Source organism: Myzus persicae, unplaced genomic scaffold (assembly GCF_001856785.1).
Source record: "Myzus persicae strain clone G006 unplaced genomic scaffold, MPER_G0061.0, whole genome shotgun sequence".
NCBI classification, from domain to species: Eukaryota; Metazoa; Arthropoda; class Insecta; order Hemiptera; family Aphididae; genus Myzus; species Myzus persicae.
Genome location: NW_019102735.1, coordinates 148,025 through 162,036, shown reverse-complemented (window position 1 = coordinate 162,036; position 14,012 = coordinate 148,025). Strand labels below are relative to the sequence as shown.

The window sequence follows — 14,012 nt, the reverse complement described above, 5'->3', positions numbered from 1 at the left end:
TGTTTTATATAAATAAATGTTTTTTTAGATATCTAAGGTGGTTACTGGTTCACTGTATACGTGTTAAGTGTCTTTTATGACCATAAACAATATAATTATTAATACGATGAATACAGAATAAGTGTAATGGGTGCGACAGTGTTAAGGTTAAAATCTAGTCATCTTATTAACCATGCATCTTACCTTGCATTATTTTTGAATTTCTTACCTAATTTTTATGATGTGGACTTAGGTCTTATCATCAATTTGAATATAATAATAATGTACTACAATATTCTTTTATACATATTACATAGAATAGAATATATTTTATAAATCAATTAAAAATTAATGTTTGTCGTCTTCGTCGTGTATGATTATTGAATAAAGAATAATGATTACTGATTAGTGATTAGTGATTATTAGGTATTCATAAATAATGAATATCAAAAGAATAAACTAACCTCAACGAATCAATCATTAAATACTCATTTAGATTCTCTGCTGCAGGATTATGCATTTGGATAGTTATCACGCAAAGTCACAAACACAATAATTCCTTATAAGCTATAGTAGCAAATTAGGTTATTGATATAGGTTTATGTTGTTCTTTACGACTTATACGTTATAGATGTGACAGTGAACCATAACTTTGACGTATTATACTCTTATTATTAATATCTGGACATTTCACCGTACCTGCAAATTACAGGCTACAATTCATAAAAACATTTGAAAAGGTTTATTAGGTTTTCTCCTGCCTGTGTATCACGTAATCTAGAAAATATATATGTAGATAATTATAATAGGTATATGTTATTATAACACTCATACATATATACTAGTTGATAATAACTTAATATATAATATAGTTATATTAATAAATAACATGTTATTTAATTTAATACAATTTAATACACTATCAATTAATTAACATGTTATTTTCAATGTTCACGTTCTTAATATTCTAATGCTTTTCTTGTGGCACGCTTGATGTGTAGACCCCATGCTCGCACCTTGCGCTGAATCAGATTTCACATGTGCTGACATGAGTTGCATACCCTTATCGAGGTCTTGCGACGGCCGTCCGGATTGTCCGGACGCAGAAGACGAGCGGAATTGCACAAATGGTAATAACATTAACAATAATAATAATACCTCAGTATTTTTTAATTTCCTTCGTAGTCATTAAGCGCGCACACCAGCTATACAAATTTTAATATATATAAATTATACTATAATTATAACATTATAATATAATTATTATACTATGAATTATGATTGATAATAATATAAACGAAATTTGATTTTCGATAATATAAAGAATATAATAATAATTGTTGTAACTTATAAGTACCTATATATATTTAATTTATAATTATAATATGACTATTATAATATATAAATATATATTTTACATTATTAAAGGTCTGCGCTTTTTTCGTTATTATTGTTTTTGCTTGTATTCTGGTAGTTATGTGATATATTGTTGTATTTTTGTTCTGTGGCTTTTTGTGTACTACTATCATGTAGACAGACCATCGTTATCGTCTGCAAACACTAATCAGGCGTCGTCAACAGCCGACATACCGCCTCCTGCAGTCGCCACAGTGTGTTTTTCCAACGAGTTTCGATGCAACGACGGCGGTTGCGTGAACAGCGATTACCGCTGCGATCGTATTAACGACTGTAAGGACCAAAGTGACGAATTGGACTGTGGTAAGTACGACCCGCTGACGAAACACGTCAGTCGTCTTCGTCATCGTGGCTCACAACGTTTTGCTGGGGTGGACCTGCTAAATTGATCGAATTCGATAAGAGCTTTAGGCTTTGCCGTCGGGCTTATATATTGTGACTGTGTATAAGTATTGCGTAGTTTAAAGACAACAACATGTTTTTTTCTTCCATTTAACTTTATAATATTCCATATTTACTTGCTTAGAGCAATGAGTAGGACAAATATGTTTTGAATAATAGAGAGAAAAATATTTTTACTTTTTAGTACACCCACATATTATTGATGAAGTCCAAGCTTGGGTAGCCTTATAGGAACACCAACGATAATTAAATTTCAGCATTTGTTCGATTTTTTTATTTAATAGACCTAACTAAACAAAACTCTACAAAATACAACATATTTTTTTTAAAGTTCTGAATATATGTTCAGTGTACACGTGAACATATTTTTTATTTTATTTTAAAAAGGGTACAAAAAAAATAAGTTTGAACCTTATTTATATTTACAGTCACGTACAACAAATACAATTTGAATTAAACTTTGAAACTTTAAGCAAAACCCAATATTTGTATAACCTTACTTAAGTTTATTTTTCTGTTTATATTTGTTTTTATGAGTCATTCATATTTGGCCTATAATATAAACTCCATTTACTTAGGTGTACCTAGTATTAATCAAAATTAAACTAATATTAGGAGGTTAGTCCAGTTTCTTATATTGTTTAACGTAAAAATTAAACTTGAAAATTGTTTAAATTATCATTAACCTAACAAATTAATTTCATTTCATCAATAAATAATATGTGCTGCACGTTCGCTCATTACCTATAAATACTATGTACCTATATAGGTATTAGGTTTTATCATTCAACTAATACTACATTATACTAAGCACATCTCATTTAAAGTTCCTATTTCCAGTAAATTATATCATTTTAAAATAGCATGGAATTCCACCAATCCGGTTGAAATGGGAATTGTTTTAGATTTAATAAATAGCGTACGTAGTCAGTACCTAAACAAACATGCAAACTTCATTATTACACTATTATATACAATTACTATATTATAATAATGACAACGATTCTCCATCAACATCTTATTTAAAATAATTAGAATATCATACGTCATTATTCGTTTTTAATTTGTGTATATTAGTTTTATAATTGTTTTGTCCACAGCACCCACAGTTCCGGCAATTACGACCCCTAACATCACTTTTATTGATACCACCACTGTATTATACCCGCAGTATCAAAATCCTTCTGTGTTCGTGACCTGCAACTGGAACGAATTTGCTTGCCGCAACGGTCGGCAGTGCGTCCCGAAATCGGCGAAATGCAACAACAACTACGAGTGTCAAGACTTTTCGGACGAAGATAATTGCTGTGAGTTTAATACACAAGGGAATCAACTGGCTACTAAATAATAGTGTGATACTCAAAAGTTTACAACATTTACAAAATTAAAAACTCACATGTCCCAATCATCACGTTTTTATAAAAGTCTTGAATTGTTGATCTCTGAAATTAATTGTCAACTATTTATAACTATAATCCAACACAAATTTATAATTTATTAATTATTTTACACAGACTTTTAAATTACCTTCGTTAATATTTGTATATAGTTTATTTTTGTTTTACAATTTATATATTTTATATTATATTCTATAAATCGTATTTCCCACCAGTCTACGTTGATAATTTTCATCTTTAAAATTTTTATTTTATTATTGATTATTATCACTCATGTTTAAAAAACATTTTTTTTAGATGGGGCTCCAGATGGTTTAAATTTAAAAACATATCCCAATGAACAAACCATTAAAGAAAGTAAGTGAAATATTTTATCTTTGTTATAAATTTATATTTTAAATTTACCTACTGTATAAATTTGTACATACTACATTTTGCTGAAACATATCAGTCAATAATACAGTTTTATTTTAATACACCTAATCATAATGAACGAAATCGCACATATAATCGACACCTGCAACTAAAATAGTTCATTATGATGACATATTTTCAAATATTTTATGTTTTTCTGGAATGCAATTAACATATTTTGCATTTAGTATCTACATACTAGTATTAACCAGCTATATTGCACAATATTGCTAGATTTGCACAAATCCTAAAATCTAAAAATACAAATCATTTAATCGTATCTTTTTAGAAACTTGATTTATTTAGGTTAGATTTAGTTAATTATATGGTATGAAAACAACACCTTGTATAATCAAAATGTTTAGGAACGAATAATAAATTATATTACAGTGATATTAAATATCATCTAATTATTGCAAATTTGGTAAAAAATTATTATTTCCACTGTTAGGGTTGTTTACTTAAATAATGATATTTAAGTTAGTTCTTATTGTTTGTACTATAATATAACTAAATAGTTATCATTTAACCATTAATATTAATGCAATTTTGTATTTTTGTTTATTTCCCAATATGCACTCTATTTTTGATTTCTTCTTACTAGACTCTAAAGGTAAGACCATTTTATTGGATATTTCTCGGGTGTTTGATTTATGAATATTTTTCGTCTGCATCACTATGCTGAATATCATGCATGTCAGGGACTCATACAATGTGAATCACAAAACATGTAGATGATATTTAAATTATTTAACAGTTTCCTTACTGCATGTAAAACATATATTATATACATCACAAAATACGCATAATGAAACTGCGACATATTTGTATTTTTATTATGATGTATTGTTTTTAGGACGTTTGCATGACAATTATTTGAATCATCTACCAATGCTATTACATGACCTAAACTAATATACATTTAAATATATTAAGATAAATAGCTTTTGAGAAAAACTATACAATATTCGATAAATATAATATGAAATATATACATACTAAAAAATACCAAATATACAATCAACGTCAGACATAATACCAGAGAAATTAAATGGTAATCTTGATGACTAGATGAGATTTATGTATTGAATAAAAACAAAAAATATAGATTACAATAAAAAATATTTTTGTGTATATACCTGCTGTATTTTCCGTAAAGTTATTGCTTATCATAATACTCTGTAAGTAAATTCACTATTTGGGTGTACAAAATAATTTTACTGTCATTATTATCATGAGTATAGTATGAGATTTTAACAAAATCTCAACACAAAAATAATTGAACTATCTATCTGAATGTTTTGAAAATTATAATTACTTTTCATCTAAGCACGATAAAAATATTTGGAATATTTAAATATAATTCATAACTATACAGAATTTAGATAATGCCTTACAGGTAACGATTGAAAGTGTGACTATAAACTTCTTGTCTAAAAAGTTGAAACTTTCTAAAAAAAATTTAAGAACTATCGATACCTTCTTTGATATAACGCTTACTAGTCAATTACTAAGCTAATGATTTCACTTATATACCATATTGCTTAATAGTAAAATAACATTTGATTACTTGGTACTTTACATACAACTTAATATTATACATATGAAGGTATTTGCTATTTGTAATATAAGTAGATATAATTGACGATTAAATAATGATGGTCAATGCGTCAATTTAGTTAATTTTTTTACTTAAAGCATGCATCACAAAAATATTTATTTTTACCATACAAATGTTATACAAAACTTATAAACTCAAAACTTTACATTTTTACGAATGTGGTAGAATCGCGGAGCTATTAAAAATGAGGGACGTAGATCTCAGAAGCGGGATAATCTCCCATAATTTGTGATGTTACACTATAGTCTTAATCATTAACAATGCGTAAAAGTAATTTCTTTTTTGAATAACAAAATAGTAAAACTAAAATATTTAGTTGTACATAGATGTCTGATCAAATTATAGTTGCCTATATGTATGATGTATTATGTATTTTAATAACATACCTAACTATTATTAGTGTTCAACGTTTTTTTAATTCTTTATTTAGTTTTGCATGTTGTTCGCATGTTATTTTTGGTTTGGGTTTTTTATTCAGTATAGTTATATTTTACATTTATGGACATTTATATTTATATTCGTTGCGTAGACAGAGAAGTAGTATTTCAATGCAGAGATGAAGGCCCTCTGAGAGCACCTGTTAGATGGTCTCGGGGCAATGGACTATATTTACCTCACGGATCTAGAGACATTGGAGGCCGATTAGAAATGCCAAATATAAAGGTAAATTTACATTTACTTATTGTTCATCACTTAAAATGCTAATATATTTGAAATAATAAAGGTTGAACACAGTGGCACGTACGTGTGCGAGGCAACCGGTTTCTCTGCTTCCGATCCTGGATCCCGTGTATCTGTCTTCCTAAAAGTAGAACCATGTAAGTAAAACATCTAAACATTATGAGTGATGCATTTAAATTTAAATTTAAAAAAAAAAAATACTTACCGAATACAAGCTGCCCGGAAACACAAACATAAAATACCAATTATAAATAATAAATGGAAATTTGGTTTACCTGCAACAAGAAATTTTAATATTAATCGGTACTCAGGTATGTAGATAATTGAGCCAAAGTGCATAATAAATAAATTGGTTTTATTATGTGTAATACTTACTATAAAATGTATTTTTTACTTTGCTGACGTTTGTAATTGATCTAAATGTAAGTAGATTATATTATTTTAAAATCGTATAATAGGAACCTATCCAAATTAAGAAAATATATAGATATAGGTTATAGGTATATATTTATGAAATAAAGAGCATTTATTGTATTCATTTAATATTCCTATAAGTTATTTACGTTATTTAAAATGTAAAGAGTTATTATTATTTATTAATACTATCATGAGTGAATGGCATATTATTAATTAATACATTTTTAATTAGTAGCTATAAGACTGATATACTTAATAATTTCATATTTTGTTATGTATGTTCGACAATCTTACGTTTCTTCGTATATAATATATACCTATGTATATATTAAATACAAATACAATTTCTTTCCATACATATTTTTATTTATTTTAATATTTAATATAATATTTATGACATATTTCAGGGATTGATGTAACGGTTCGGCCATTAGAATCTTGTGGTTTAAATGAAGCTACGTGTTCTAATAAACAATGCATATTGAAGACAAAAGTTTGTGACGGTCAAATAGATTGTTCGGATGGATCAGATGAAACCCGTTGCAGTATGTTTAGATTTAAATCACTTTATTAAAAATACAAATACCTATAAGTACGTAGACATTTTTAAAATTATTGTAATGTTTAGATATGTTTGGATGTCAACCCAACGAGTTCCGCTGTAGTAATAAAAAATGTATACTTAAAACTTGGGTGTGTGATGGTCAAGATGATTGTGGAGATAATTTTGATGAACAGAACTGTGAACAAAAATTATCGGGTGTGTAATGAACATTAATATATTTATATATATGGTTTTTTTGTTTGTAATCTACTGATATAGGTATATATATCTATACCTACTTATTGAACGTTGATATTGTAAAATCATAAATTATAATTATTTATATGTAATGAGAAGTAAAACACTATTTAACTAAATTTTTTTATCATCTTATAGATTCTCGCTGCTTGTATAGTGAATTCGAGTGCAGAAATAAAGAGTGCATTCCAAAATCATTCCAATGTGATTCTCAAAGTGATTGTTCAGATGGAAGTGATGAAATTGGTTGTCGTAAGTAGAATAATGTGTATACATTAACTGTTATAACTATACTCTATTTTAATGTTTTTTTTTAAATTTAATATAGTTCCTGTACAATTTCAAACTACACCACCTCCTTTGATAACACTCGAAATTGGTGAAGTGTTCATAACAACATGCAAAGCGGTTGGTGTACCAATTCCAGAAATATCATGGCGATTGAACTGGGGTCATGTTCCAACAAAATGTGAAATGACTAGTGTCAATGGATTTGGTACACTCACTTGTCCTAATATTCAGGTATTTATGTTTATATTGTAACAATCATTTTTACATACAATTTTGTTTTACACTTAGTTTATTAACTAATATGCACCTATTTTTTTTATTTTAGGAAGCCGATCAAGGTGCATACAGTTGTGAAGGTATCAACATTCATGGGTCTGAAATAGCTGTACCAGATACAATATTAGTAGTAAAACGACCTAATTTAGTTCAGCCAACCGCATGCCCTAAAGGAACCTTTAATGATATAGCTCTATCTCAAAATGATTGTATAAACTGTTTTTGCTTCGGAATCTCGAGTAATTGTAGAAGTTCCAAACTCTTTAAGATTCAGGTTTGAACATCTCACTTTATGTTTATTCCGATATATATATAATATAATATAATATGTTGTTTCTTCTAGAATACACCATCATTGCATCAACTTAGAATAGCTAATGTTTACATAGAAGCTTCTTCATTTAGAGTTGAACTACAGCCAGCAAGTTCTACTGCTCATCAAATAAATGTTAATGGAAACGAAGCTTTACAAGTATTTACAGTGAATAATGCTTCAAGGCAATCTGAAGACACATATCCATACTTCAAATTCCCTGAAAGCTATTTAGGCAATCAACTTAAATCTTATGGGGGATACATATCATACATAGTTAGATATGAGGGAAATGGAGATCCGATTACATTCACACCAGACATTATTTTGATTGTAAGGAATTTCATTTTTAATTCATACTTTTTAATGAATAATAAATGATACTTAATTTTTTTTCACTAGGGAAATGGTGTTAAACTTATGTACTTTGGAGCGGAAACACCAGTAGGCATAGACACAGTTGTATCAGCTAGGTTATTTGCTGATGTTTGGAAAAAAGAAAGTACTGGTTTTAGTTATTCTGATAGACTAGCAACTAGGGAAGAAGTTATGATGGTTTTAGCTAATGTAGAAAATATTTTAATCAGGTATCTATTCCATTATACATTTTTCTGTACAATTTGTATTAATATTATATTATATTGATTGCTCAAAAGGGGTCAGTATGTTTCTCAACAATCTGAAACAAACATAAAACATATAAAAATGGATTCTGCACAAACAATGAAAAGTGTGAATGAAAATGTAGCATTTGTTGAGGAATGCCAATGTCCAGCAGGTTATACTGGTCTATCATGTGAAGTAAGTGCCAAATGTACTAAATACAAGTAAATTTATGAAAAATATGTATTTAATAAACTATATTTTTTTCAATGCTCTTAAATATTTTAAATAGTTTAAATATTTAATGGTTTTTTAAAGAGTTGTGCTCCTGGATATGTACGAAGACAACAAGGTTCCTGGTTAGGACAATGTTACAAAGAAGACACAGAAGTCTGCCCGATAGGAATGTATGGATCGCCGCCAAGAGGAATACCTTGCAGACATTGTCCTTGTCCCTTGACATCGTCCGGCAATCAGTAATTAACATTTTTTTTTTTTTTTATTAAAATTTTTAATCCTTTTTTTAAATAATTACGTCCTTCAGATTTGGAAAAGGTTGCTACCTAGACACTGATGGGTTACCGACATGTAATTGTGTTGATGGATATGTTGGACGAAGGTGTGAACAATGTGCCCCAGGATATTCAGGCAATCCTTTACAACCAGGAGATTATTGTAAACAAGGTAAACAAACTAAAAAATAAGATTACCATTAAGGGACAAGGCTAGATATGCTGCTGTGTACACATTTTATAATTTATTAATTTTTCAGGTGTATGTGATGTAAGTGGTTCAATATCACCATTCCCCGATGAGAGTACTGGAAAATGTGTCTGCAAGGTAAGTCTTATACATTTTATGTTTCTGGAATAGTTAAAAATAATTCTGCTAATTTTTATTTGCTAATGCTGTCTTATTTACTGACACTTGTGGTAAGTATAATTTATAATCGTTATAATAAAATGTTTTTCCTATTTTATGGTTTTAACAAAAAAACCAAAAATCATACATTAAGTATAAACGTATTATTTTTCATTAATTCCTAATTAGGATTATACAACTGGTGATTTATGTAACCAATGTAAGGCTAACACGTTCAACATAGCACCAGACAATCAATTTGGTTGCATCAGCTGTTTCTGCATGGGTGTATCCAATCAATGTACCAGTTCCAGGCTGTACAGACAAGAAGTAAATGTTGCCTATTTGACTGATGAGATTTTTTACTATGTATATAAACTTTTAATGTATAGGTGCACGCAACATTTGCAAGGACCAACCAAGACATAAAATTAATTCAGCGTAAAAACTTTGTTCCGTTACCAAATGTAGAAGTGGATTCAAGCACAAGAGAACTTGTTTACACAGATTTTCCACCAGGCAGTCAAGAAGTATAAATTATCACTGTTAAATTCTGTACCTACTAGAATATATTTTTTATATGCCATATTATTATTAGGTATATTATTGGCAATTACCTCCACGGTTTCTGGGAAATAAAATAACTTCATATGGTGGTTCTCTGAGCTACATCTTAAGACATGTTCCAGTTCCAGGTGGTCAATCTTCCAAAAACAGTGCACCAGATATTGAACTCATAAGTGTAAATATTCAATAATTTTCCCAAAAAAAAGCATTTCTGTTGTCATTATTTGTTCTAAAATTTCAGGAAAACAAAATCCGATTATTGCATTATAGTCGGGAAAACGTAGAACCAAATACTTTAAAAACGACTTCAGTTAAGCTATTAGAACAAAATTGGCAACGGCCAGATGGGCAGGTTGCAGATCGTGAACATTTATTAATGGCCTTGGCTGGTTTGAAATCCATATTAATTAAAGCAACTTACACAACTGGTACTAAAGAAGTGGCGTAAGTATATTTATAATGGCTGCACAGTGGTAAAAAAAATATGCTGCTTGATATTATTATTGATTATTATCATTTTTCATCACAGGATACAGTCAGTAACGCTTGAAATCACTGATTCATTCAATACCGGAAAAAATAGAGCTGTTGAAGTGGAAGAATGTTTGTGCCCAGAAGGTTACAAAGGTCTGTCATGTGAAGATTGTGCTGTGGGCTACACGAGAAATGGCCAAGGTCTCTATTTAGAAATATGTGAACCATGCACATGTAACGGTCATTCAAACCATTGTGATCCTGACTCTGGAATTTGTGTTGTAAGTCATCGACTGATAAGTTAAATATAATTAATTATTCACTAAGATGTATACTAATAAATTCTGAACTTATAGAACTGTCAAAATCATACAACGGGAGATACATGTAATGAGTGTTTACCTGGTTATACAGGTAACCCTCTGAAAGGCATACCATGTGAAGCCAATGAAGAGATTCCGGTCTGCGATTGTGATTCTCAGGGCACTTTATTACCTTGCCAAGAAAATAGATGTGTTTGCAAAGTATAATAAAATATATAATTAATAATAAAAAAATAAAAAAATATATATAAATAATCAACATTTATAGACCAATGTCGAAGGACCTCGTTGTGACCGCTGTAGACCGGGTACATTTGACTTGTCAGAAAATCACGTAGAAGGATGTTTAGAGTGTTTCTGTTCTGGAGTTTCTCAAAACTGTTATCCTTCCAATTTATTTGTTACTCAAATTCCAATGCAGTTATTTGGACAAAGTCACGGCTTTACTTTAACTGATAGGTATTTGTTATAATTTATTTATATTTGGTTAATTTTCTGAAATTAAACTTATTAAAAAATGTATTTTACCAGTACTAGAAATAGGTTCATTAAATCTGGCTTCACAACTGATGTGTCAAGAAACGAAATTGGTTATGACTATACACCTAATCGCGGAGAACAACTATTTTGGTCATTGCCATCTTCTTTTACGGGAAATAAGGTATCACATTATAAGTTTATGGAAATTATGTTTTAAATAATAAAAATTTATGCACAATTATATGGATTCTATATTAAATTTAGATTACATCTTATGGAGGTTTTCTTAACTGGACCCAACGCTACACCACATTTCCAGGGTCTACAATACGTGATGACACCGACATTATACTTGTTGGAAATGGAATATGGTTATTTAAATCAAATGATAAAAAAGTTCTGCCAGGCGAATCAACCGTACATATATTTTCACCTTTAAGTCTATATAAGTGAATATTTGTAAGTTATTATTATTATTTTTTTTTTAGGTGCTAAATACTCATTTAGTAGAAAAAGGTTGGCGTCGATTAATTTCCTCAGGACCACAACCAGCATCAAGAGCCGAATTTATGAAAGTACTTTCGTCTATTGAAGCCATCCTAATTCGTGCGATACATGCTTCTCAGACTAATAGAACATACCTCAGTGATGTAAGTTTAGATACAGCTATTGAATCGGAGACTGGGGGCCAACGATCAACCAGTGTTGAAATATGCAGATGTCCAGTTGGCCATAGAGGAACATCATGTGAAGTATGTAGAATAATCTCTTTCAAACATTCAGTATTCTTTATCAAATTATTTTTCAAATTAGATATGTAGTGTTGGATATTACAAGAACACCAATGACCAATGCACAAGATGCCCATGTAATGCTAACGAAGAAAGCTGTTCACTAGGCTCAGACTTAAGAGTCACTTGTAATTGTCTCTCTGGATACACAGGCCCTTCATGCAATACTTTAGGTAATACATATATTTTATAATTACAGTATATTTTTTTTAACAAAATGCATTGATGACATAATCACGTTTTCGAGAATACCGGATAACTAAATTATTTTTCACGTATGAAACACTATGTTATTTTAGATTAATACTTAATTGTAGCTCATTAATTTTAAATAGTTTAAACATTTTTGAATTGAACTTTGAAAAACAAATATGAGCTTTATATAAACATATTGGAAGGTGCCTAATGCACGCTTATTGGTATGTATTAAGCAACAATAATCAATGATAATGCGTAGTTTAAACAACAATTAACATTTGAACAAATCTCCGCATTGATATATTCAAGTGCTCGCCAAAAAACAATAATTATTAGTTCATCAAATTGGGATTTAAAAAGAACCGTTGGTATTTTCCAACTTTAATTCTTTAGGGTATTTTTATGGACATATACTTCTATTGGAGTTGTCCATGCTGAAAATTATAATTTAAATAATATAATTAGACCAACTATGTTTAAAAAGTCTACATTAAATGTTATTTGAATTTGGCATATCATTATTAACACCAACAATTAATAAGTTACATTTGCCTACAGGCAACACTCTTAGATCTAAATTAATAACACAAAAAAATTAATATAACAAACCCAAAGATAACTACTTAATAATGCTTCCAATCTATTAGGCTTATTTTCTAAATTAAGTGGTACAATAACTGATATATTTTTATTTGCAGTTAATAATAGACTAACAACCACAACCACAACCAGAACACCACCACCACTTCCACAACCAGAAATTTATATTCAAATAACCGAGCCAAAAATCGAAATTGTTGAAATAGGAAATACAGTCACATTACACTGTGCTGCCAATTCTCGCCGTTCACAAGTAAAAAATTATTTATTTTTAATTTTATAAATACCTTGTAACATATTTTGCATGTGTTTTTTTAGAGAATCAGTATAACGTGGTCAAAAGAAAACGGTTACTTACCATCTGACCGTGCACAAGACAATGGTTCAGGTTACTTGTATATAACTAGTGTAGAACCTTCAGATAGTGGAGTGTATATTTGTACAGCATCTGATGGATATTCATCCTTCAGTGACAAAAAAATACTGAGAATAGCAGGTTAAAATGCCCACATTTATTTAGTAATTTGTATAATGAAGCTCTTTAATTATTAATGAAAAAAAAAAAATTTAATTGTACAACTTAATCTTTTAACTTTAGATCAAACGACAACAACCAGTAAACCAGTACAAAGTCAGCCAGAAATTTACATCACAGTTTCAGATCCATCGATTGAGATCGTGGAAATTGGTAGTACTGTAAGGTTTAGATGTGATGCCAGATCTAGACGTAGTCGGGTAGAATACATTTTTCTATATAATATACCTATACAATAATTTAAATAATACAATTCATAATAATGTTTATAAATATTTGTGAAGCCTGTTGTGTTAAAATGGACAAGAGAAGGTGGCAGTTTACCTGTAAATAGAGCAATCGATAATGGATCAGGATATTTGCTATTTACAAATCTTGACACATCGGATTCTGGAGTATATGTGTGCACCGCTTCTGATGGTTATTCAGCAATCAGTGAAAAGAAAACACTTGCTGTTGGAGGTAATAATTAACATTTATGTATTTACCTTCATGTAAAATATACAAACATTTAATTTCATTACATGCTTTCGAAATAGAATTTCGTCAGGATACTAACACTATTGGTAAA

The 14,012-nt window shown here is 29.4% G+C and overlaps 1 protein-coding gene across 11 annotated transcripts in view; it reads left to right on the top strand.

The window, feature by feature from the left end:
* The window catches only part of LOC111033044 (basement membrane-specific heparan sulfate proteoglycan core protein), a 157,703-nt gene that overhangs the window by 126,666 nt on the left and 17,025 nt on the right, over positions 1–14,012 (top strand). For 7 of the 11 annotated variants that reach the window (XM_022313607.1, XM_022313609.1, XM_022313606.1 and 4 more), the window contains 33 exons: positions 981–1,109; positions 1,513–1,698; positions 2,898–3,104; positions 3,492–3,551; positions 4,213–4,221; positions 5,759–5,892; positions 5,954–6,047; positions 6,735–6,872; positions 6,956–7,087; positions 7,268–7,381; positions 7,458–7,651; positions 7,746–7,970; positions 8,040–8,342; positions 8,412–8,596; positions 8,666–8,810; positions 8,931–9,088; positions 9,157–9,296; positions 9,385–9,452; positions 9,663–9,803; positions 9,866–10,003; positions 10,072–10,215; positions 10,282–10,484; positions 10,570–10,795; positions 10,871–11,038; positions 11,106–11,296; positions 11,369–11,498; positions 11,582–11,734; positions 11,806–12,069; positions 12,131–12,281; positions 13,005–13,159; positions 13,225–13,402; positions 13,505–13,641; positions 13,726–13,903. In XM_022313607.1, the coding sequence (XP_022169299.1) occupies positions 981–1,109; positions 1,513–1,698; positions 2,898–3,104; positions 3,492–3,551; positions 4,213–4,221; positions 5,759–5,892; positions 5,954–6,047; positions 6,735–6,872; positions 6,956–7,087; positions 7,268–7,381; positions 7,458–7,651; positions 7,746–7,970; positions 8,040–8,342; positions 8,412–8,596; positions 8,666–8,810; positions 8,931–9,088; positions 9,157–9,296; positions 9,385–9,452; positions 9,663–9,803; positions 9,866–10,003; positions 10,072–10,215; positions 10,282–10,484; positions 10,570–10,795; positions 10,871–11,038; positions 11,106–11,296; positions 11,369–11,498; positions 11,582–11,734; positions 11,806–12,069; positions 12,131–12,281; positions 13,005–13,159; positions 13,225–13,402; positions 13,505–13,641; positions 13,726–13,903 (5,178 nt within the window). The remainder of the gene's footprint in view (positions 1–980; positions 1,110–1,512; positions 1,699–2,897; positions 3,105–3,491; positions 3,552–4,212; positions 4,222–5,758; positions 5,893–5,953; positions 6,048–6,734; positions 6,873–6,955; positions 7,088–7,267; positions 7,382–7,457; positions 7,652–7,745; positions 7,971–8,039; positions 8,343–8,411; positions 8,597–8,665; positions 8,811–8,930; positions 9,089–9,156; positions 9,297–9,384; positions 9,453–9,662; positions 9,804–9,865; positions 10,004–10,071; positions 10,216–10,281; positions 10,485–10,569; positions 10,796–10,870; positions 11,039–11,105; positions 11,297–11,368; positions 11,499–11,581; positions 11,735–11,805; positions 12,070–12,130; positions 12,282–13,004; positions 13,160–13,224; positions 13,403–13,504; positions 13,642–13,725; positions 13,904–14,012) is intronic. The other 4 variants (XM_022313615.1, XM_022313614.1, XM_022313610.1 and 1 more) reach the window with 3 other exon arrangements.